This window comes from Limulus polyphemus, unplaced genomic scaffold, assembly GCF_000517525.1.
Source record: "Limulus polyphemus unplaced genomic scaffold, Limulus_polyphemus-2.1.2 Scaffold1338, whole genome shotgun sequence".
NCBI lineage: Eukaryota > Metazoa > Arthropoda > Merostomata > Xiphosura > Limulidae > Limulus > Limulus polyphemus.
In genome coordinates, this window is record NW_013666948.1 from 148218 (window position 1) to 175080 (window position 26863).

At 28.9% G+C, this 26863-nt stretch overlaps 1 protein-coding gene across 1 annotated transcript in view; it reads left to right on the forward strand.

The window, feature by feature from the left end:
* Nucleotides 1–740: 740 nt before the first annotated feature.
* LOC106463156 (WD repeat-containing protein 75-like) overlaps nt 741–26863 on the forward strand; it is a 46577-nt gene continuing 20454 nt past the window's right edge. Inside the window, exons 1-12 of the mRNA XM_013923152.2 lie at nt 741–885; nt 3834–3963; nt 5006–5071; nt 6035–6128; nt 6642–6745; nt 7027–7097; nt 10840–10935; nt 12863–12951; nt 15584–15739; nt 18080–18246; nt 21492–21676; nt 25592–25770. Of these exons, the coding sequence (XP_013778606.1) occupies nt 752–885; nt 3834–3963; nt 5006–5071; nt 6035–6128; nt 6642–6745; nt 7027–7097; nt 10840–10935; nt 12863–12951; nt 15584–15739; nt 18080–18246; nt 21492–21676; nt 25592–25770 (1471 nt within the window). The 5' untranslated portion in view covers nt 741–751. The remainder of the gene's footprint in view (nt 886–3833; nt 3964–5005; nt 5072–6034; nt 6129–6641; nt 6746–7026; nt 7098–10839; nt 10936–12862; nt 12952–15583; nt 15740–18079; nt 18247–21491; nt 21677–25591; nt 25771–26863) is intronic.

Below are 26863 nucleotides of genomic sequence, written 5' to 3' on the forward strand. Positions count from 1 at the left end.
GAAGGTTTTTTGTTTGTTTGTTTGTTTGTAATTAAGCACAAAGCTACACAATGGGCTATCTGTGCTCTGCCCACCACGGGTATCGAAACCCGGATTCTAGCGTTGTAAGTCCACAGACATACCGCTGTACCACTGGGGGGCCTTTGGGGAGGAGTTTACTCTTTACAGCTTTTTTGTTATAATTTTTTATTTAAGGAAAAAATAATTTATCTTATTTAATATTTTAAAAGTTGCATTTGAGCTTTTTACAAAATGTAAGTCAGAAATTGTTTAACTTTCTTTAATGTATTTTTACCCAGTGTTGTTTTAAGGATATCACAATAATATTTTGTATATATATATATATATATATATATATTAAAAATCCCTTTTTATGTTTCCTGATAGGTGACGTCTAAAATTACCCTTGTTCAAACAACATGTTTTGTATAAAATTACTCACTTTTCAGTTGTAAAAAGAATGGATGTTATACGCGAAGGTATTTTTGACATACTTTAATATATTTACTTCTATCGAATTAAACAGTAGTTCATGTTTATAGTTGGGTACGTAAAGCCGAAGCAAAACGGAATGATATACCTATAATAAAATATGTATTCGTAATTAATTTTAATACTTATTCACAAAATAAAGATTGGTTTCACTTTATGACATGTGGTGGTGTTATACATATATTCGTCATCAGTATAACAATGAATGATTGGTCAATAGTTTATGACGAAAATCTTTTAACCCACTATGGCGGCTTCCATGGAACATGAGGAAAGTGTAACCACAAGTATAGTTAAAGAAATTAAAAATAAACCAACAAAAAAACCTTCTGTAAGGTTGAAAGCTGGTGCTAGTTTGGTGCGATTTAAACCTTTATTTTCATACGATGCAAAGTAAGTGGATTTAAAATGCAATAGTATTACATTATCAGTTTATTAAACGCAGTAATGCTAAAACTGAAAATGATATTAACACTAGGCCTAATTATATGTAGTTAGGACGCCCTATTACTATTAGTATTAAACAAATTTTGTAGTATTGTAATAGTAATGTTTGATATATAGTTACATGTTAGACATGTTTTCCGTTAAATGTAATACAATGTACAAAATATATTATTATAATTTAAGATGAATTGTAAGAGTAATATTTGATTATTACAATAGTGAAGATTTCAAATACCATAAATTAAACAGAATGGTACTGTTAGGATGGGAAAGGACCTTTTGAGGGACGATTAAAGATTTGTCATAGTTATTAATGACTGGGTCACTAAATTTAACTTTTTCTTCAGTTTTTATTAATGAAGATGTAAGCAGTATTCTTCATCCTTAACATTTTTTTAGAGTAGAGGGAAATGTAAGTGATGAACAAATTTATTACATTAATTTTGAGCCTGCTTGAGATGTTTAAGAAATTAAAAGATTCCTAGATCATATTGTATTTCACTAAGGATTTTGAAGGAGGTTAAGGATTAGATTTGTGAGTCGTTTGCTGATATTTTTTAGAAGTCCTTGAGCAGTGGGCAGGTGCCAGAGAATTGGAAGTTGGCTAATGCTATTCCCTTTTTTAAGAAAAGTATAGAAATTGATCAGGTAACTAAAAACTGCCTATAGATCTATAGGCATATTAATCTTACATCAGTGGTGGGAACTTTTTTTTTAATAGTCTGATAGTGATAATAGGTGCCAAAGTCATTAAATTTTTTTAAAAGTTTAATTGGATAGTCAACATGATTTCACTAGGGAATATCATGCCTTAATAATCTCTTGACATTTTTTAAAGAGGTTGTTACTTATGTTGATGAGGGTAAGAGTGTGGGTTCAGTATGTCTAGATCTTCAGGAACCATTGGACAAGGTGTCATTTAAAAGGGTTCTTAAAAACTATTTATTTTGTGTTGGAGACAAGTTAGCTCATTGGATTGAAAAATGGCTGAAGGGAAGAAAGCAGAAGGTTGTAATAAATGGAGTTTAGTCAGATGTGATTTCTGTCACAAGTGGCATAGTCAGAGGAATGGTCAATAATTTGCTGATAATATTAAGGTCCTGGGTTTTGCTGGCCGTGAGGAGGAAGAGGATACTTTATAAAAAGAATTTAGGTCATTTTGTGAATTGGGCAAATAACTGGCAGGTGACTTTTAACTATAATAAATGCAGAGTAATACATGTGAGTTATAATAATTTAAATTTTAGGTATAATTTTGATGAAAATAACCTAAACAGTGTTGTGGAAGAAAATGCTCTTGATGTTTTGATTGAATAGTCTCTTAAGCCATCTGAGCAGTGTGACAAGTAGGATGTTGGATAGTATTTACAGAATTCATGAATATAAGGCTATAAAGAGATTATCATTTCTTTATATAGGTTATTGATTTTGGCTCTTTCAAAATATTGTTTTCATTCTTGGGGTCCTTATATTAAGAAGGACATTGATTTATATGAAAAGGCTCAGAGGACAGCTACATGTATGATATCTGGGATGGAAAGATTCTCATATGAGGACAGTTTAAGATCTTTGAAATTGTTTTCTCTTGAAAACAAAGTGTTAAAACGTGACCATTCATAGTAGAGGAGAATAAATACTTGGTACAATATACAAGAACACTGAAAAAAAAGCTATATACACACATTTCAGAGGCTCTAGAGGTTATGCATGTTCAATTTGCAAACTGTACAATAAACAAGTGTTTTATTCTTCACATTAACATCCATTTTTGCTCCTCATTGTTAGATTCTGAATAAGATTGATGTCATCAATTCACAGACATACCTTGAATACAAGAATTTTGTAAAAAAAGCTTGCCTCATTCCATGTGGATACACAGTAAATTCAGAATTGTAGTCAACATTCCTTCTATTCGGGTTCTGTACAATGGACCAGCCACATGCATATTTGGCTATTAAGATGATTCTGGAGATAGAAAGGTTATCATATAGGGGTATGTTAAGTCTTCTTAACCTGTTTTCTTTTCAAAAAAGAAGGATAAGAGGTGATCTATTAAAGTGGATTAAGGTTTCTACTTTATTTGCACTATGTTCTGATGACAACAGGATGAAAGGACACAGGTTTAAGATTTGGAAAAGGAAAGCTAGGCTTCGGTTCAGAAGGTTTTATTTTTTGAACAGGATAATTTGCCATAGCATTGGTGGAAGTGGCACTTTACAAGAATTTAAGAAGGGAATTGGTGATTTCTTAAAAAATAAGTGGTGGGATTAAATTAGTAGTTTTCTCAAAGGTGAGTGTGCAAGGACAGCCTTGAGGGACCAAATAATCCCTTGTTTTCTGTACACCAGGCCTTGGTAAATTCTGGGTGCAAAGTTGCCATGGCATCTACAAATTTCATTGTGGAGTCTAATATTTTCTCCCATTTTATTTTGCTTATTGTTGTACAGTATTGCAGTGATGAGTAAATTAGACCTATTCTGAAACAACCTGCTTGGCATGTCGAAACCACGGTGATTATTTTTACTTTACTTTAATTCATTGCAAGAATCCACCTAAGTTATTGTTATTTAGCCTACTATTTTAATAATTGCACATATTGAAGTTTAACTTTAATATATGTTATATAATAAATTTAATAATAAATCCTTTGTTTTTTAGTGTAAAACTGTACGTCTCATACCATAACCACACAACTGACTCAAAATATATTTCATAACTTTTCTATATCGGACCTGGGACCTGGATCTGAAAATATTTGTAAAGGCCTGCTGTACATTATATATTTTTTCCAAAATCCTTCAGAAATTATTTTCAATTTTGATAATTCTTATACACCTGAATAATTAATCATATTGTATAAGTGTTCACTACAGTGCTGTTATAATTATTTACAGATATTTACTTGTACCTTCCGGAAATGTTGTTAAAGTATTTAGTACTTTAAGTGGAGAATGCATTAGAACTCTTAAAGGACACAAACTTCTTGTTGTTTCACTTCAGATTAATCCTACGAACCATGTACAGGTGAGTTAATAATATTTAAAATATACAGCATGTCTGAAAATTATGTTGCATATTACAACTTAAATCACATCAAGACAACAGTTATGAACTTACAGTTTGTGGTAGATGAAGGTCACATGTATGCAGCTTTTTTTTTGTAATAACGAGTGTAATTATGTATAATACATCCTTATCACTAAATACACTACTAACAAACATGATGGCAATTCCAGAGAAGGTTATGTACATCCTGTGGCTAGCAGAGATTAAAATTGCCTATTCTGGTGAAAAGATAATATCATGGGTTGTAAGGAAAAAGATTCACCAATGTAGAATTCAATCAAGAAGTGGCAGTGACAGTATCAAGAGTCAGGGTGTGTTACACAAGAAAGGAGCTGCATTGGACTAATCCCTCGACTGACACAGTCACCAGATATCACCATGGGGATATGTGAAGGACATCATCTACAGACAGAGGTGACAGATCTGAGTACACTACATGAATGAATTATCAGTTCAATAATTGCTATTATACCCAATGTGCTGGTGAACACATGGATAGAAATCCAGTATCAATTCAATTCTTGAGGGCCACATATGGAGCACATTTAGAGGTGTATACTGATAGCAAATGATTTGTGGCAAAAAACTGCACAAGTTTGTCCTTCATCCATCGTAAACTATAAGTTTGTAACTGTTACTGCCGTCTTGTGTTTTAGATTTGTAGTATGCCACACAATTTCAGACACCCTATATGTATCTATTGTTAATTTCTAAGGAAAACACATGATGTACCGCATATAAATATTTAGATAAATGCATATAATTACTTGTACAGTTGCATTCCTCTTCATATTGAAAACATAATTTTTTGTCTTGTGAAATAAATTAACAAAAAATTTAATTTTTGATTTTTCGTGAAAACTTATTAAAGTATAGTACTATTAAACATTTGTCTTAAATATCAGTATTTAATGATAGGTTGATAATATAGCTACTAGAGAGTTATTAAAAAATGTTTTTGTAAAAGCCTAATTTATACTGAGCAAATTGTTTGTTTTAGATACTCAGCTGTGATGAAAGTGGTGTCATTATTCAGTGGGATTATGTTGATGGGACAGCCATCAAGGTAATGCAATTAAAACTTCCAAATGTGAAAGATGTTTTCATCATATTCACTGAAACTTCTTCTAGACCATGGTGTCATGATTACTTGTATTTCTGTAAAATGTGATTTCTATCATCACTTTATTGAAATTGAAATATTTACTAAAGAGAAAAAATTAAAAAACATAAGGCTTGAGTAAATGAAAAATTAACAACTAAATTTAATTTTTTTTTTTAAATTTCAAGTATAGTTCATTGCAGGCAGTGCATACCTTAAGGTTTAAATGTGTGATAATTTGATGATATTACAGAATTTACTCAAATATTAAAGAACCTAAGTTGACAAAGAAGGTATTCACACTGTTCAGTTTTAGTTTTTATTTCCCAATATACAAGTCTGTGGTGATGGGTATACCTGTTAATCAGTTCTGATCTTATTAGTCTGAATGTATGAACTGTCCATTTTCATAGCTTTTAAGCAATTTAGATATCTAACCATTTGGCAGTATTTAAGTCTAAAGAAATTACCTTTGAGTTACATCACTGGAAGAGAAAGTTGTTGTTTTTTAACTTTGTGTTTCTTCAATTATCAGAAAATATTCATTTGGAGAATTTCATACCTTTTCAGTGTTTGAGGCTAAAGAAGTGAAATAATTTTTTCAACACTGTGTTTCTTTAATTATCCAAATTTCATGTCTTTAGGTTAGATTTTTGAATAGAAATGCAAATAATTAAATATTGTTATGAGTTTGATAAATGTCATATCTTGAACTAAATCACTTTGGAAAAACTAAGCAGATTTAATTTTATTACAATTATTATAATCAACATTTTATATGAATCAACATCCGAGCATGCTATTGAAATTACTTGTCATGATATCTCACATTTATATTTCTACTTCCTTAGTCTATGATGTCATACTTAAGCATACCATTTTGTAACCTTTTTTTTTTCTTCCTTAATTTGTAATTTATATTCTCAGGTGTACAGATTGACTTTGAAGCATTCAGTAAAAGCTTTTTACGCCCCTCATTCTAGTCAACCTTGGTATGTTATCACACAGGTTGAAGGAAAAGGTTGGTGTGTGTATGTTTTGGCATATTTATTTGATAACCTTTGGTTAAAATTTTTAACCTTTAAAAGCAAGTAATAAATATATTAGTGAATGAGTCAATGCTGTTATTATAAGAAGCTTATGGAGGTTGTGGTTAAGATTTGAAGTTTTTGAAAATGTATTTGTTGCATTAAATATATGTGGGAAAAAAAGTTGCTGTATGTAGTATATACATCTTAGGATGAGGAATTTACTTTTACAGTAAAATGAGGAAAGAGTATTAAAAGAAAAAGGCCAGGGATTATCTAAAGTTCAGATTTATATCTTAAGTATATCTTGAAAAAGTACAACATGGTTTGAAATTAAATTATTTTCAATACATGTACACTATGGTATATAACTTGCAGGATACTAATAAAGTTTGAATCAATCATTAATTTCAGTTATCATTTATTAGATAAGTAGATGTATAATGAAACCTGTAATTAAATTAATGTTTTTTTGCTGCAGAATGGAAGTTTTTGTTTCGTTACAGATGTATATCAGCTTCTGTCAGTGTCAAAGGACGTCCAGACAAGAACACGATTCATTCTTCAACCTGTTTACCCTCAGCAGAATTGTGTAGCCTTTGGAGAAAAGGTGAAGACATAAAGGAAACAAGCTGACCACTTGTTTTAAAAATGAACAATAATTATTGATGTCTAGTTGATTTACTTCTTGATTGCTGTGCTTAATACTAGTAACATAATCCATTGTTTGCATACTTTTAGTTTGTCATAATTTTCATTACAAACTATGCACGTTTAAAGTGTATCAAGTCTAATTTATTTTTTGCTCAGATTATACTCTTACCAGATAATGCTGTTTTAAAATTTTCTCTACTAATTTGCTCACATTTATTTACTTTTTTTCCCATTTAGGGTCAGTTTGTTGCAGGTATTTATGAAAATGAACTTCGTATTTTTGACCTGAAAAGTAAAAATTTTAATATGTAAGTTCAAATGATTTTGAGTTGTCACATTTAATCTTTCTGATAAGTAAATAACTAAATCATGTTAGTTTGTTTGAATAATTTTTTGTTTAATTACTTGTACATTCCTTTTACAATATTAGAAAATTATTAGGATTTTCAATAAAATTGTTTTATTCAGTATTATGTATTATAGGACTAAAGTATATCAGTTTACACATTTTAATAAGAAATTTAAAAAACAACTTTTACACCTGATTATTATAAGAGAATTTTTATTTTAACCAATGTTTTGCCTTTGCAGCTTCTTTAGGACTAGTACATAAAACTGTGTTATTTTATATTGTATGTAGTTGTGAAAATGATTAGAATATATTTTGTTATGAAAATAAAAAAATCTTAGTGATATGATTTTAATTGTAATTTAATTGATATCAGTATTACACAAATTTTTCACTGTAGTGTTAATTTGGAAAATAAATATTTAAATCCATCCAAATTTATTGAGAGGAGATTGTTTTATATGTCATTAATCAGAATTATCAACAACTTGGTTGAAAAGTACTATTTGATGCACTTTACAATAGTTTATTCTGAGAGTAGTAAACACTGGTTTTAATATATTTTTCTTTTGAAATGTTACTTGTTAAAATAAATACCAATACTTTTTGTAACATGTGAAACATGAAATACCAGATTTTTTTTGTGTGCTTGCTTCTAATAAGTTATGCCATTCTTAATTGTACTTTGATACCAGTATTCTGCATTATAAAAATTCAACACCCTTTTGTATCATTTTGTATTTCTAAAATAAAAACTAATTGTACTTTGATACCAGTATTCTGCATTATAAAAATTCAACACCCTTTTGTATCATTTTGTATTTCTAAAATAAAAACTAATTTCTGAGCATAAGTTCTAGAAATCTAATAATAAGAAAACTATTTAGCTTTATAGAACATTGAGAGAGTACATAAATTTGTTTAGAATTTATGTGGAATATCTAAAAAATTAATTTTTACAAAAACTTAGAAATTAATAAGGATAGAATTGTAAAAAATTTTGCTTTTCTAAGAAAACTAAGTAAAAAGGAACTAATATGATTAAATAAATTAGACAATAAGTAGAAAAGAAACTAAAACATTTTTCAGAAGAATGAATAATTGAAACAACTTGATATTTATACATATGCTGTATAATAATTTTCGATATACACAAAAGTGCCTGATGTTCCTCCTCAAATTCCTCATGAGTATGATTGAAGAAATTGTTCATAGTTTGTGTTCAGTTTTTATATAATGAATGAATATCAATAAGTATTAAAACAAAAATTTCTAAGCCTTGTATATCTTACTACAATTACAACAGTTTCACTAATCTTGTAAATTTGATAGTGTATATAGTAATCAAAGCAAGAACCAATCAAAAGCTTCAGAAAACATTTCATATTCATAACCTTTTATTGTGTGTTTAATGTCATGTAATATATCTGCTACAATTATTTATAATGTCACTGATTTTAAGAATATTTTATCTTGAATAGCAATTAGTGCAATATATTTGTTGTTTACTCGTTTCATAATAGAAATATTTTTGTTTACTCGTTTCATAATAGAAATATTTTTGTTTACTCGTCTCATAATAGAAATATATTTATGTTGTTTACTCGTCTCATAATAAGAAATATTTTTCTTTACTCGTCTCATAATAAGAAATATTTTTGTTTACTCGTCTCATAATAAGAAATATTTTTGTTTACTCATCTCATAATAGAAATATTTTTGTTTACTCGTCTCATAATAGAAATCTTTTTATGTCGTTTACTCGTCTCATAATAGAAATATATTTATGTTGTTTATTTGTCTCATAATAGAAATATTTTTAACATATTAACAGAAAGCAACATTTTGGAAAAATAATTTTTTCCTTGAAATAACATCAACAAAAACAATAAAAATCCACTTTTTATTTAGAAATATTCCACAATGAAGTGATAGTAACTTTGTGTTGGACTTATCTTTTGTTATTATTCTTTCATTAATTAATTTCTTTTGTAAGCTCAGTTTCAATGTAAGTAATATTTTATTTTTATCTGTTTGCTACTATCATATTTTAATTGTGTGAAGATGATTTTTGAATATGACCTAATAGTGCCTGTTGAATATCTCTGAATTAGGTATCTCATGTAATGCATTTTTGGAGTAAAATATACATTATTTCCTTTTAAGTAAAGTTGTTTGATCTCTGACTGCTTGATTTTAGTAACTTTGTGATACATATCGTATTTGTGGATCATCATCAATATATTTAATTACTTTTATAGCATGTTAAGTATATAGTAGTTTTATATTTTGTAACACAGACTTGCTGATATTTACACGGATTGAAAATAATTTGAATTGTATCAATATTGAAATGTAGGACTTTTTTTGTGTTTTCATTCTTTTGTGCAGTCAGTGAAATAAGCATAATTAATGTAAGATTAATTAATTTTTTTTACTAGTAGGGCTAAATGTATCATATTTCCAATTTCTCAACTCTCTTTTTTTTTTCCTGTTCCTCTTTATTTTTAGATTCATTTTCAGGGTACGTTAATCGTTTTGTGATAAGGAAGTCTACAAATAGTTGTTCGACATCATCTAGTATAATTTGAATGCTTTCTTTATATCTCATCTGAATGTAAGTTTTTGAACCATTTGAAGAAACATCTGCCTATAGCATGTCAGATTGTGGACTTAAAGTTCCAAAAAATAACAACATGGTCCACATGGGCCATTAGAGTGATAATCAAATCTCATTATTCAGTAAGGCAGTAGTAGTCCAAGACTTAGCAATGGGTGATGTTAACTAGTTTTCTTCCATATAGTCTATCACTTGCAGTATTGCAAAAACAAGTACAGTTAATCCTTGAGTAGCTTTTTGTGAAATTCAACATCAAAATAATTATGGCAACAAGACAGGCATTTATTCTGTTTTGCATATTCTTCATTCACTTCCTAAAAATAAATATAACGGTAGTCTGTTCTGAAGAATTCTTGGTATTAAAAATCACTGGGATATCTTTTTTTTTTTCACTTTCTTAGGAGCTGCTTAGAAGACCATTGAATTTTCTGAACTTAAGATTTATCTCCTTTTGTACTCATATTATTCTTTTTGCAATTTAGTGTTGATTTTTTTGTTACCTAAATATTTCTCTCTCTGATCTACAAGATGCCACTGTATTTTTTATCTGCAAGGACTCATATTTTTTCTTTCTTCCTGTTCCTAAACTTTAAGTACTTAGAAATTTGGTAATTTTGTAATGTTAAATTCTCTTCCTGATTCTGAGATTGGTGTCTTTTGGATCAATGTTTCATTAGATATTTCTGCTTGAATTTTTGCAGCCTTTTTTTTCCACACATAGTTGTTTTTGTATATAACTAAACAAATTAGATTCTTTGTGTAGCATCTTAATTTCTTCTGTGTTTCACTAAATGTTTTTAATTAAAATATAAGTTTTTAGGAACTATCTTTATGAAGTTGTTTATTTTCCTTGTCTTTTTTCTTTTATTTGTTTTCAGAATTTTCATTTAGGGTATCATACATCAGAAAGAGTTAGTGAAATTCATTTTACATTGGCCTCTTTAATGGTACATATTTCACAATTGTCATTTAAAGTTTTATGTGTGTGAACACATATCTTATGAAATACTTTAACTTGAGAATTTGAGGGAAATAAGAGCAATTGAAGATGTGATTCTAACTTGTTTTATTTTTATTTCAGTCACAAAGCTGGAAATGTCAGATTAACTTGTATAGCTTGTCATCCTTCTCGAGGCTTTATAGCAACAGGTGATGATATGGGGAAGATAATAGTTTGGTATGTTGAGCAAGAAATGTGATAATTCAAAACTGTGTAATATAGAACAGTTATTAGAAGCTTCAGATTACTATTTATGAACTTATCAACAAGTAGCAGTATTTTTCTTATAAATATGTAGTAAGGCTAGGTAATTTTGAAAATCTTTGAAATATTTAACTTGAATATTCACTGAGTGTTAGCAGACGTACTTATTTCACATGTGGTGTAATACATCAATGGTATCTTAATAAATAATGTATTTTTAAAATATATGTATTTAGTAAGAATTAGTGGGAATTCAAGGTTTTCAACTCTTGCTAGTTTTTACACAGAAATCCGAAATAAAATTGAGATTAACTGAGAAATTTAAATCATAAATTTTGAAAACATTATATTTTAGATAATTTTACTGTACTTTAAGTTCGAGTACTTAAGAATTAAATTTTATTCATCTAACGTCTAAACTTTGTACCCAGCATGATATTATTAGATCTAACTAGTCCATTGTTGTGATTAACATGTACAAGTACATCAGTCTGAATTACTGTTGATACTTTGAATACTTTTTTCATTATATCATTTAGATTACCAGCTGATTTTTTTATATTTTAAAATTAGAATGTGTCAGAGTACAGAAAAATTTATTTCTGTCATAGTTATTACTGTTAATGTAGTTTTTGATTAAATTAATATTTAGTACTTTTTTATTTCACAAATTATTATCATTATTTGATATGCGTGTCTAGATGTTTTTAATCAGTAATGTTTCCTTCTATTGTACAGTGATAGATGTTAAGCATGCTCAAGTAAAAACAATAAAAACATTAATAATCACCATCATCTAATTGAAAACTTATCCCAGTATTGCTCTTAAAATAAAAATAGCATAAATCTTTACTTGACATTTTGTGCTTAAGATAAATTTATAGTGAAAGAATTATCAAAGATTCAACACAGAATGATACATCCTCTATCCATAGCACTATCTTTTATCATTTGGAGCATGTTAACTTTAATGAGCAATTTTATTTTCTCTTGGTAAACAGTCATGGAATAGTGTTTTTTCTAGAAAGTAGACATTCTGTTACCACTGAAATTCAAGTCTGGATCAGTTCACTTTTTTATGTATGTAAATAGAAAGAAATGCGCTCAATGATCCCAACACTTGGTTGCAGTAAATGCTGAAGATGTTTATGATGTAATTTCCTATTCTAAAGTACATTTCTGAATTATGCAGAACTCAACTGTATTCCCAGAAAATTTCAAAACAAGCAGATTAGGCTTTTATGTTACTGTTTTTTCCACCACTAAGCATTGGTAATTTGTGTTTCATCTCTAAAATGAATTTTTACTCAAAGTTAAAATGAATTTATGTAAAGATTTTTCATTACAAATCACCATTTTATTTTGTAATAACAAACTTTATAACCTTTTGTAGTATTACATTTTCATGTATAACCCTCCACAAAAGTACAGGTTTCTCTTTCTTTGTGTTCCATTATTTGTCACTTTGTTTTTGAAATATTATGGCATTATCTCCATATTCTATTTGTCCGTGGTTACTACATAACTTGCATAAAGAAGAACAGATTACATTATCATTGTAATATATTATCATTCACGAAGTTTGTAGGATACTTATGTCATTGTACCTAATACTAATTCCATAACACTTCAGACAAAACCTTATGAAATATTACATCTATAAGAGAGATGAATAAAATTCAACATAAAAATATGTGTTGTTTTGGTGTATTAACAATGTTAATTCATTTTCTCATATTGTTTTATATATGTGTGTAAATGAAGCTGTAAAGTATCTGCTTTCTCTTGTTGATTAGTGGTGAAGATTGATTTGCAGATGCTATTAAGGTTACAAGTTTTCAGTGTGTGTGTGTGATCCACAATCATTTATTAAGAATCATATTTCCCGTTTTGTTTTTAGGGCAAATTTTATCAAAAGTAACCATCCAACTCGTTCAATCTATCATTGGCACACACTCTTAGTAGCAGATCTTGAATTTTCAGCAGAAGGTAACTTCAATTTTTTAAATTTATTTACCTATTTTTCTACATATACGTCTTAAATATTGATGTCATTTTGTTTTAAGTTAAGAAAGTTTTTGACAGTTTGAAAGAAGTATTGTTTTTTAATACTGAAATTGTATCAGTCAGTACAAAACAAATATTAATAAGAAAGGTACCTTTTTTATTTGTTAGAATGATGTTAAGTACAGAAGTATAGATAATCAGAAGAATAAAAATTTCAGTCCCACAACATTTTGACAATATGAATTTCTTGTTTTTAGGAGATAATTCAATGCTTTCATGGTAAAATTTTTCTGATATTTTGTTATAGTATATCCCTTTTTATGTAAAAGATAGTCTTGTAGTTGTCACGTTAACCCTCTTGCCCTGGGTATCCTTTACTGTGCATGACACAAGGTTTTAATGTCTTACATTAGAAATTTTATTAAACTACTTTTTGTTTAAGGTATACCAATTAGTATAGCATAAAATCTTGGCTAATAATCCATATTCTAATAGTATATAAGTTTTAAGTTCTTAATTTTATAAGGCAATATTTAAAAAATCCTGAAGTGTGACAAATGTGACACATCTTCTCTAGGTATCCCCCCTACCAAGCAACTATGAAATTAAATGTAAATTTACTCATTATGACGGATAAAATATAAAGTTTTATTAAAAACAAACATTTGAAATTTACTTAGGAGGTTATAGAGAGTACACAAATGAAATTTAAGATTTTTAAAATGAAGAAAAGTATTTTAAATCTTAACATGAAAATCACTTTGCACATGGACTATTCAATACAAATACTCAATATATTCATAAACAAATCTTTTTTTTTTTAATTTATTAAAAATACTTCACTAAAAAATATGATATTTTTTATGTGAAAGGCTTATAATGTTTACTGAAAGACTGCCAAATTTTTTGAAGATATACACTATGTCAGAAGTTACTAGTATCAAATTTATAAAGACTATACGAGTGCATAAAGGTTCACGTAGTCAGTCAAATTGACCGAGCCCATGTGGAAAGAGTTAAAGGATATTTAAATAATTTTGCTTCTTTGTCTTATTTTGAGACAGTGGGACTGTATTTTCCAAAAGCATATATATATTCCAAATAAATAGTTTTACATTATCATCAACAAATACAAAATGTGTAACTTACTTAAAACATTAGAAGTTACAAAGCTTAAGTTAATTCTACTTACTTGATCTGGTTTTTCCAAAGATGGCCTAACATTATGTACAGTATAATACACAAATAATCTCTCAATAGATGGAGAAAAAAATACTTGGAAGTTCAGATCAATCTATATGTTTCAGTGAGATCATCTTGAAATACCTTTTATTTTTTTGTAATTTACTTATAGTTCTCTGATTAAAAATGGTTATGAATTTGATCTTAATAACATTGAAAGAATCAGAGGAACTGGAGAAATTAATTACAGAAATATATATATTGTTTTATTGTTGAAAATGAAGTTCATCCAGTACTTAGAAAGAACCCTTTAAGTCAGTATACCATATTTTGTGCACAAGAAAGTTGTAAACAGGTTTTATGAGACTAGCTAATAAATAGTTCTAAATTTTACATTTATTTTAAGATTATATTTTGTGATCTTTGTCATAAACAACAGATAAATGCCTAATTTCTTACCTTGTACTGGATTCATATTTTGAAAGTCTCTTCAAACACAGTGATTTTGTTAATTTTTTACCAAAAAATAAGCCTAGTGGTGTGCAGTTATAACAATCACACAACACGGTATACCATTTTTGCAATAGAAAGAGACAATTTTAATCAGTGAAACAAACCAGCGAGCACATTGACAATATAAGTAACCATACTACAGAGTGAACTGGTTATACTACCTTGTGGTGTCTCATGTCACACATTCTCATCTAATCATTTTACGTATCCAGCGCATTTGAGTGTGTGAAAATAGTGCATTGTATATTGTAACCCGCAACGTTTTAGGTAAAATATTTGTATCATAAGTGGTAGGGTGGGTCAAAATGACCCATGTGCAATAAACTTCAAAAATATTATCTTTATAATAAGGTGGGGGTGAAAATGACAAGCAAATGATTCCAACTGTAATGGCACATCTGGTCAATAGTCAAGAACTGACTGAGGATGGAGTACAGAAAATATCAAGTAGAGAACAGCTGTAGCTGTGTTGGAATATTGACTTGAAAAATTGATGTGGGTCTTTCTGACCCCACTCTGTTAGTTGAGAGTTAACAAAACATTATATTAAATTTAATTTTCTCAACAATCTATTAATTAATTTGAATAAGAACCAACACCAGCTTCTGAAATTAATTTAACAAAATTGTAAATTTTTAAATGTCTTTTGAATGTATGCAATTTTATTTTCTGTAATGAATATTGTAACACAGAATATGTCTTTGTTTTATTACATAGTACTTAAAAGTTAATATTCATAAAAGAATTCAAGGATAGTATCCATTTGCTTTTAGCATATACAATAGTAATGTTTGTGTGTTATATTAAATGGACATTTGTTAAAGTGTTTGTTGTTGTTTTTTCAAATTTGCTTCAAAGATTTTTTTTTTGCTTAAAACATTTGAGTATTAACAAATCTTTACATTATTGTGCTGTTTAGGAACTTATTTGTACAGTGGTGGAGGAGAATGTGTTCTTGTGAAATGGAAACTTGGTTCTGATAATCGATATTTTTTACCTCGTATGGGTCTGCCTATCTGCCATGTTGCAGTGGCACCAACTAATAGTTATGTTGCAACATCCCATCTGGATAATGGTAAGTTCAGTTGAGTATGAAGTTCTTGGATTTAATATAGAAAATCTACCTAATTCTGTGCTTTCTGGGAGCTGGTAACCAGAAAATATTGGCATTAGTAATAATTTGTTTTTTTTTCTTTTGTAACAGAGTTTTAGAAAGTTTGCATGCCTTTCCAAATTATGAAAGCAACTAATTAGAAACAAATAATAGACTGAAGTTGTTATGAGCAAAGAATTTACTGGTATTTTGATATTTGAATAATAAGTACATTTAATTCTGTGAAAAGCAGTTTCTCCATATTACTGGTGACATTTTATTAACACCACATTTTAAATACATAAATCAGGTTTTGTCCAGAGTGGATGTATATGAGTAAAATTTGTTTTAGTAATCACTTTCCTTTATGCTGTCATTGTTTTTAATGTGCTATAATAATATTAATGGATGTATAAAAGTTAGAGCATGAAGGGAATAACTTGCTTGTTTTTGGTTTGTTACGAATGCTACAAGACCCTTATTTATATATATATGTTTTGTAGTGTGTGTATATAGACACGCACATGCCTTGTAGTGTTCATAAAATTAGACCAGTTACCAAAGTAAAGTATTTTTACGATTTGTTTCGGACAATTTTTATTTTGTAATCAACTTCTTAAGCTTGTGTTTCTTCCTCCATTTATTTGTCTTTATTTTCATCAACAGTTTTCATATGCTTTTCGACAGTTTGTTTCTTCATGTTTGCTGATTTTAGAAATTGTATTTGTTCTTGAGTGTCCCAATTTGAATTATTAACTGTCAGATTGACTGAGACCTACTAGTTTTGAACAAGTTTATAATATTTCGGACTTAGGTGCTACTCTATTCGTTTATCATTTGCCATGTTTACTAGAGCTGTTAGCTGTTCTTCTGAATATAGACTGATAGTTGATTTTGTTCTCGCTGTTTCCTACATTTTTACATTGGTTGACTTGTACATGATTTACAAACTGACTATCATGAATCTTTGACATGTTTATTTACATGAATTTATACATACTGTATAGGAGTAATTCTAGTCAAAACTTTTTCCTTTCTCAATAGTTTTATTTAGTTTCACAGAATTGCCCATTTCTTTTCATATGTTTAATTAAGCCATTTGGGTTTCATTCTTACTTTATTTAGTTGGATTTCTTCATGATTGTACCCCCCCAACTGAAAATCAAATTTAATTCTTCATTTAATAGTGGAGATTTCAATCTTCAGAGTTTAATTTATTCATTATTATTTTTGGTGTGGGAGGAGAGGAAGGAGGACTTGTAAAATGTAGTCATGGAAATCATCAATATTGAGTGCTATGTAAGCATAAGTTGTTTTGTTGTGTGAATTAAAATATTTAAGAATTGCAGATTGTAATGAATTATTTCAATGAGTTTCTCTTTACTTGTATCTATTGACATATAGCTGATCTTTTGATGTGTATAAAACATTTTGTTAAGACGTTTTATGCCTTTAAATATACTTAATAGGTTGTGATTTAACAGATTTTATTGTTTGCATAATGAATTTCAACGATTGTTTGAAATTCTGTTTTCTTTATGCTACAGTTCTCATTTCATCAGGTTGCTGTCACAGGGGTCTTAAATCATGCTTTTTTGTTGTTATTCCAAACCTACAGATTAATAAAACATAATATATATGCTAGTCTAGGATTTTCCTTCTTGCTTTTAATAAGTAACTTACTAAGCATACATCATTGAAAGGGATAATACAATGAAAATGTCAGTTTGTCAGAAAGAGTGCTGTAAACTTAATGTTTCTAAATGGCCTGACACATGGTAGTACCATATGCATTTGATAACTAACTTTCACTGATCTTTGCATTCCATTCTTCATCACTCGAATGTTTCATTATTATCAGCTTCTTCTTGAAGCACTTATAACCAATAGTCTTTCTTTCTTTTGTTGTTGCTGTTGATGAATATATCTAGTTATTTTTGTAGTAGTCTATTTCTCCTACTTGAGTTTGATTCCTTCGTGGCATACCAAGGCATGTTGACCCTAAAACCACCTGTTCCTTTGTGTTGTAAAAGACTTAAGCATTTTGTTTATAAATAAAGGCATGTCATTGGAAACATTTAATGAATTACTTAAACTATATGTGCTAGATTGTGCTACAAAGTTGCATTTTGTTTTTCAGCTATCATTCATTATGAAAGTATAGTACCTACAAAATCTGGAAAAGAATAAATTTGAAGTACAAAATATTTCAAAACATCCAATACATTGAATTTAGGATGACCAAGAGTCAAACCTTGATACACCTGTACTATCCTGTTCTGTGGATTCACTAAGTTGATGGCTAAAAAAAAAAAAATTTAATCTACATCGGAGGTATTGTTGGAAAACATCTTCCTGGTGTTAAACAAATGGAAAGCCCACTGTCTACTGGTCTTCTTCATGATCCACGTACTAATGCCCTGGTTCTAAATGGAAAACCTGGGCACTTGCAGTTTTACCACCTTGAAAATGATAAGCAAATGTTTAATGTAAGTAAAAGTACATTTTTGGATTTCAATTTGATTTATAAAGAATAGTTATACTTGGTCATACAAACTCTTCAAAGATTCTGGAAAATTTTAAGGATTTAAAACTGGTGTTGCAGTCTTAGGAAATGATGTCAAAGAAATTGATCAAACAATAGGAGAACATGCGAAACATGGTTCAAAGCGTGATGAAACAGTACTGGTCACAAAATCAGTGACAGATTTCACAAACGCGATGACACATTAAATCATAATCTTGAATTGCCAATCTCAAGGCACTTTTCAGTCATGATATAACATGACTTGTCACATCCCAAACTTGTTATTTTAAATTTTCACCAACAGACTGTTATTTATGTGGACATGAAGAACAATGCCTTATTTATACTCAAGGTACAATTTCTCCACTTTTTTTAACTTTATTTTTGAAATCCTCCAACTTTTCCCACTATTACCCCTTGCATATCAGCTTTGTATTTCTTGACACCTTTTCCTGCTTCTCTTTCACTTGCATCATTTGATTTGCCAGTATTGTTACATCACACTTTAAACAATGTTTTGCACATTCTCCTATTGTTGCTTTTTCATAGTGATATTCAAAGATGCTCTTTATATTTAAATTTTGTAAAACATCACTTGAAGAAGGGTTTAGGCCCAAAACGTTTTGTCAAATTAAAGTTTCCCTAGGTTTTATTACCATCATATCTACTGTGGATTGTAACACACAATTATTTATTCTAATGCAGCCTCGGGTTTCTAAACTTTTGACAATGGCTTGCTTTTGATTTTATTTCTCTACAATGCTCTTTAGACCCTATCTAACAATGTAGCAGTCAATTAACCAATGTGGGAGAACTTAGTGTAAACAACCATTGAAGTTACAATCATGTGAAGCAGTTAGCTCATGTTTGTCTTGTGAATTTTTGTTTGTTTGCATTTACATTTTAGTATCTAACCTAGTGCATTTCCATTTTTACATTTGAATAACTTCTGTTAAAAAAAGACAAGAAATTTAAGACTTACATAAGCAAATACTTGGGAATGTGCCTCGATAAGACTACTTTGTTTCACACTACGTTGGTTGTCCACAAAATGATTTGGTGTTGCTTTACAGGAAGAGTTTTGACATCTTGTTAATGTTTAATGTACAGTATCTCTACATCATCTATAACAATAACAGTTTTAAACAATAATAAATTTTGTAAAAAACATTTATAAGTACAGTATTTTAAATGAAGTAATATGATATATTGTAATAAATATGTAGGAAAATGCAAAGGTGATAAATAAAAAAATTAGGCTTTTGGAGATAAATCACCTTAAAAAATATTGCCAAGAAAATAAGATCCAACCATAGTTTTTAAGTTGATTTATCTCCAAAAGTCTAATTGCAATGTACTCACCAATTAAATATCCTGGTGAAAGCTTGTCAGTTTAAGGTTCATGTTTTGCAGATCACAAAAAAAGTAACTTAAATATTAATGAATCACAGTACAGGTGGCTAACAACTGAAGCTTGCCAGTGGGAAGGAACCTGAAACCACAGCAGCAGTGCTAAGCTACAATAAACATTTCTATTTTAAGATAATGAAAGTTTGAGTTTCAAGAGCTTTCAGCATGTGAAGATGCCAAATGACAAAGATTTTATTGCACTTGCATAATAAAGTTGCTTTATTAAATATTTATTGTAACTCTGTAAAATGTTTGTGAGAAACACACTGCAGTTCCACAAGTTACATAGGGTTAAAGAAGGTTTTAATTCAATACATGTATGTTTTTCACATAATACGATTATAAGCTGTGGATTTCTTTACTAAAGTATAAGAAACATATTTTCTATTTTTGGTATTATTATTACTTCTCAAACCATTAAGGTTTTAAATGAAAAAACAAATTTTCTGTGTATTAAATTTAATATCAAGCTACACATATGATGAAGCAGAACTAAACTCAATTGCTTTGTTCCTTATTTCATATCTTCATGTCTGAAATACACATGTAATCATGTTTCCTGACTTATCTTTCTAGACGTAGTGGCTCCTCGCTACACAGCCATAGCCTTGTTCCTTGTTTAATGTCCTAACTATAGGACATAAATACATAAATTTGTGTCTTAAATACACAAATGTGTAATCATCATGTTTCCCATTTAATATATTTTTAGTATTGTTCAAGTTTAATGTAGTAGAAATAGCAGATCAGAAGTACTTTAACTGTAGACTTGTTTGTTCTTTGATACCTTACTTGTTGCAGTGAGCCATAACTAGTATCATTCTCTACTTGATAGATCAGTTCTACATTATTATAATCAGGTTTTTCATATATGTAAATTTGTTGTTAAATTTGAAAGCTCAGACAATCCTTGTTTACAAGCATATCAACAATAGAATCCATTGGGTAAAATATGTGAAATAAAGAGTTCATAATTGTTGTACTAGATGTTGTATGAAGTTGAAAAGAGAGAGTAGAAAACAAAAATTGGTTCCTCTGAAAATAACTGAACATCGATGGATTAAGTAAACTATACAGTGAACACAAGGAAACAAGTAAAATGCTCTCTTCGGTTATTAAGATTAAATTTCCTTAGAACAGTGAAATTTATTAGGTAGGAGTGTTAATAAAATACATGAAAAAATATACTTTACTATTGATTATGGCAAGAATCCAGAACAACAGTTGCATGTGGTAGATAAGGGTAGGGCAGGAACAGACACTATGGAACTTATACAAACAGCCTTGATTGTTAACATGAGATCTAATTTCTTTTATATATATATATATATATATTTGTTCAAATGCTGATCTGATGCAATTTTGTTTTTCTCTTTCTACGTAAATGTGTGTTTTGATTGGTTTATATTTTTTATTGATTGTCTTCATTCATCAGGATTCTGTTGTTTAACTTCTCTGACCACCTGGAATTATATAATTAGATATTTATTAAAATCTAGCTGAATGTAGTGTTAGAACTAAATGTTACTTTTGTTTGGCTACTGTTCATTTTGCAGCTAATCACAATTGGCTAAAGTAACATAGCTGTAGAATTATTTTTCCCTGTTTCATATCTGGTTAAACATAGTTGGCCAAGATATTATAACTATTTTGTTTTTTGTTTGGTATCTGGTTAAACTTAGTTAGCCAAAACAGCATAATTGTAGTATGTATTTTGTTGCTGTTCAGTTAAAAATATTGTTCAACAAAGCTGGCCAAGATGGAATAATTGTGATATACCTTTTGTTTGATACCTAGTTAGATATAGTTGACCAAAACCTTGCAACCCAAGAACGACATCAATGTGTCATCAATAGAGAAGTAACTAAAGCTTGTATAGATAATAATGGTGAATGGCTTGGAACAGTTGAACTTCGTGATGATGGGGAGACAAATATAGAGATTAAGCTAAAATTTTGGTGGTTTGATTCACTTTCTCAAAGGTAAGGATATTTGTATTTAGTTCAGTAATGAAAACTTATTACTTTTAATATGCACATAAGGTAATTGTATTTGCTACTTTGTGTTTGAAAGGTGACCAGCATAATTCACGATTGAGGAATAACTCTCAAATCATCATTTTTTTAACCATTCATTAGAAATGAGGTCCACATTATACTGAATAATTTTATATTTTTGCCAGTTACTTTGTAAGCAGCTGATTAAAATATGGGGTGAAATCTCTCATTTTTTATGTAAAATACAGTAATAATTAGTGGGATTAATATCAATATTGATATTTTAGTTTTTTTCTTATTGTGTGACTCGTGTTTAGGGAGGACCCTGTAGTCAACAAAACTATGAATCAGTAAGCATTTTGATGTGTAAATAATTTTAAGAAATGTGTTTGAAAAGTTGATGGGCTTCATTTCTGTAATTCTATGGTTAAGATGTTCTGTATTTTAACTAGACTTGTGTAATTATGGTATTGAAGTTTCAATTCATATGGCATTGGTTAACCCTTTCGAGACAGGTCACAGGTGAAAGGCCATGTCATCTCATTTGTTGACTCACATTTAAAATGTTTTTGAACTACTATTTTATGAATTTATGTCAATAAGTTTGGTATCAAACTGTAGATTGTAATTCAAATTTTAGTACTATACATTACTCAATTTCTTAATTTAAATGTAAATATTAAAAAAACACAGATAAACATAGATTTTTGTGTGTGTGTCACGTGGTATGTTGAATGCAGCACTGGTTCGAATTAGATATCAAAATACTAAGTCTGTAGTTTTATACGAATTAGAAACTCAAATTACTGTTATTGACAAGCTAGAATATAAAATAAGAAGGTATTTTCTATTTGCTAAGATTTATTATGTAATAAATCAAACACAGTGGCACCCTGCCCACCTCTTTCCACTTTTGGAAACGTTCCCTTATATACACTTACTCTTATATATGACATGAATAACCAATTGGAAGCTCAGAATGTCCCCCTGGTGGCTTCCTCAGCCATTTTAATGGGCTTGGATGCCATTTTTTTCTTTTGAACCAATATTTCAATCAGGTGGGTTGTGTCTTTATTTTATGCTCAAAATTTCATATTTTTTTTTAAGACTAAAATACATCTTAGGTACTAAGCTTGATGAATTATATTGGAATTCTATGGTATTGATGTAGTAGTTTATGATTTTTTAGTTATTTAAATTTATATATAAAACTTAAAAAAATATTTTGTTTGACATCCTCCATATGCAAAAGTTTTAAAGGCTTAGCAACCTTTGTCAGGCAACAACCAAGTACAAAGATCGTAACTAGAAGAGATAATTGTTTGCTTTACTTCCTTATTTACTGTTCTATGTTTTAGGAAAAATATGTTTAAGAACTTATTTCAAAATAGCAATAATGTATAATAATTAAAATGTGACTTTATTTTACAAAATATTACTCTGCTAAAACACGGCCAAGACAAGCTACTTTGTACAGACCAGAGATCAGTTTTATGTTACTGGATATGTTACTGCCTATATGTTAGATAGGCAATATGTGAAAAGAAAAAAGAGGCATGAGAAAAAGATTGCTTTACAAACCTTAAGACTTAATAAAAAAAAATTGATATTTTGCGTATCAAAGCATTGTAATGTTTACTGAAAATGTACCAAATTTTGTTAACATTTGCTTACTAATTTAAAAGTTATAGCATGAAAACTATAACAAGCACAAAATGGTTATGAGGTCAGTCCCAGGGACCAAGCCCTGGATATTTGCTTTGTAAGTAAGCAGAGTTTTATCCATGGTTCCTCAGGAAAATTCTGTGATGTTTTATTGCAATGTTCTAACATTGTGGAAAATATGCAGTGTCATGAGCGATTGATGAGAAAAATATTATAATTAATAAACATTGTAGTACATGCACCGATTTCAAACATTACAGTGAATTTAATACTAACAACTAGTTTAGCTCTCACTCCTTCTATACCACACAAAAATACTTTATATATTGGCATGCTGAGAGTAAGAAGCAGGACTTTGTTGTTTTATATTAGCACTATCCAGTAAAATTCAGAACACAGAAGGAACAAGAACAACTTTGACTAAACAAATACACAGAAAGAACAATAACTATTTAGTACTGACCAAAGAAATACACAAGAGGAACAGTAACTATTTAGTACTGACCAAACAGATATGCAGAAGGCAAAATAAAAATTTAGTACTGACCAAACAAATACACAGAAAGAACAACAACTATTTAGTATTAATCAAACAGATATACAGAAAGAACAATAACTATTTAGTACTGACCAAACAAATACACAGGAGGAACAGTAACTATTTAGTACTGACCAAAGAGATATGCAGAAGGCAAAATAAAAATTTAGTACTGACCAAACAAATACACAGAAGGAACAATAAAAATTTAATACTGACCAAACAAATACACAGAAGGAACAACAACTATTTAGTATTAATCAAACAAATACACAGAAGGCAAAATAAAAGTGTGGTACTGACCAAACTAATACACAGAAGGAACAATATTTGTGTTAATCCAGCATATGAAATAAATTTAAAATGCTCGATGAAAGTTCTTAAAGCTTGAAAATCAGATATGAAAATTTTGTGATAAAAAGAAGTAATGTTTTTTAATTTACAATTAATTGCACAAATTGATTATTTATATTGGGATTACCAGAGAAATAGTTGAATTTGTCATTGCCAAATTGCTTCAGAATAACTAAACTCTTATTTTTGCATATACAACAGAAAGTGTAAAATAAGTGCAGTTAATTGCATTCTGAATGAGTGAATGACAACTTGTAATATATAGAAGAAAATATATGATAATTTAATGTTTAATGATGGTGGTTGTTTTTTTTCAGTATTCTACAGGATGTAGTTTATTATTAGTTTAATCATGTAAATATATGGTCTGTATTTCAGTCAGTAAAAAATTAATAAAATCTTTCTTTTTTTTCTCTCCCTCTCTCCACTTTGGAAATGGTCCAAAATTTAGACCTGTTTTAAGCCTAAATAAAACTTTCCACATGAAATATTTTTTTCTTATCATACGTGTTTCAAAAGCTGAAATTTTTGTTTGTTTTTTTATCACAATTAAATATATCTATTTTTCTATAAATTCATTGATATTGTTTTAAGGTTAATCACATATGACTAGAACACACAAGTGTTTGCACACTTTTAATTCATTCTCGTCAGTGACACTTCATGATTTATTTCGGTCAATAGTAAGTAGTTTCTTGGGAATGCTTTTTAGCCATGAAACACTAAAAACCCAGCTGAGTCTTTGTTTTCCAAGCACTTTCACTGAGAAAAAGCACGAGTAATTCTAGTACTTGGAATAAATGCTTGTGGAGAAAAAAATAGTGTGTGTGTATCTGTATGTATGTATATATAAGTATATATTCTCAAGTAGGTGTTCAAAATATTTTGATGTATAAATATGTACATAACACTGTATATGTCTCTGTGTGTACATTTGTTGTTTTTTAATTGCTTTCTTGAACAATTTGTAAAATACCAAAAGAATTTCTCAATTTTGACAATGATAAGTGCTCTGAAAATTCTATATATTTATAATATTTATTTCATAATTCTGCTATAAGTCTTACATTCTTAAGTAAAATTAACTAATAGTAGAATTATCAAAAGATGATAAGACTTTATTTGCAGGAAAATATTTTTAAAAAGCTGCAGTTAAAATATGAAAAATTAAATATATATAGAGACCATAGATATAAAATGTGTAGCTTTTCTAAGATCGTAATATGTATTTGTGCTTTGTTTTCTTTTTCATGAAGGTGTATCAAACGTTAAAGATTTGAGCTTCCACATTTAATAAGTTCAGTAGAACAAAGTGATTACAAGTGGTATATTTCATTTTACAGGTTCACTTTAAATACTTGTGTCAATCTTCCTCACCATAAGAAAATCTATGTTATCAAGTTTAAACCAGTAAATAAATGTCAAGATAAGTCTCTGTATCAGCCATTAGCAGTTACAACCAGTGAAGATAGAAAATTCAAACTATGGGGCTTAGTTGATGATGCTGACACAGACATTCATGGTATGTCAGAAACTTTATTCCAATTTGTGAACTATTGTTTATATCTGAAGAATTAAGATAAGATACTTTCAAAGTGTTATCTGGTCAAACAAATGATGTATGTGTGAATGTCTAGTGATAATGAATATGTTTGGATTACTGTTATGGTGCAATAAGGTGGTTTATGTTAACAGTTCTGAACTACTGGCTAAAGTCACTTATACTGCATAAACATCATTCATTTAAAGAATATTATGATATATGTTCAGTACTTTAATTTTTGAGGTATGTTATGATACACTAATGTTTTAAGTTGGTTTCATTAACTCTAGATTTAAAAGGTCAAAGTAGCCGTGAACTTTGCACTAAATGTTATCTTTGTCTAACAGTTTATTTGACACTTGGATTTTATGATTGATTTGCTTTTGTTAACTGTATTTGGACTTGCTGCACTACACAAAAATACTTAGTTTAAATTGTACTGGTAGACAAAAAAGCTTCCATGAACAATGTAAATAGACATAAAATAGTGTTTGGAATTGTGGTATGTTTTGACACAACTTATAGTTTTTAGTAATTTAAAGTGTAATATATAATAACGATTTTGTGAGGCTGTACACGTAATGTAGATACAGTTTGATCTTAAAAAGGTATAGTGTACTCAAGCAAAATCAGTAGTTAAACTATAGATAAAAGTTATGATGTATAATAAAGCATTTGCAAAGAACTTTCAGCTGATTTGAAATACAGATGCTTCTAATTTAAATAAATTTATCCTGCAGCTCTCTTTAATTTCGAAATCTTTACTCTGAAAATATATTAAGTTCTTCTGGATATTGAGTAAAGTTAATTAAAATAAAATAAATAATTAATGCTAATAATAAAAAATTTGGTTTTAAAATAATGTGAGGTTAATTAAAATTATAAATCAATTCTGATGTAATGGCTTAAATAAAATTTCATCAACTTGATCTAGTTCACACTGAAACAGCTGTTGTTCAAGTAATTGATGATATTTTTCAGCATAGGCTCGGTTCCTGGGACCAACCTTATAACCATTTTGTGTTTGTTATAGTTTTCATGCTATAACTTTTGAATTAGTAAATGTAATATT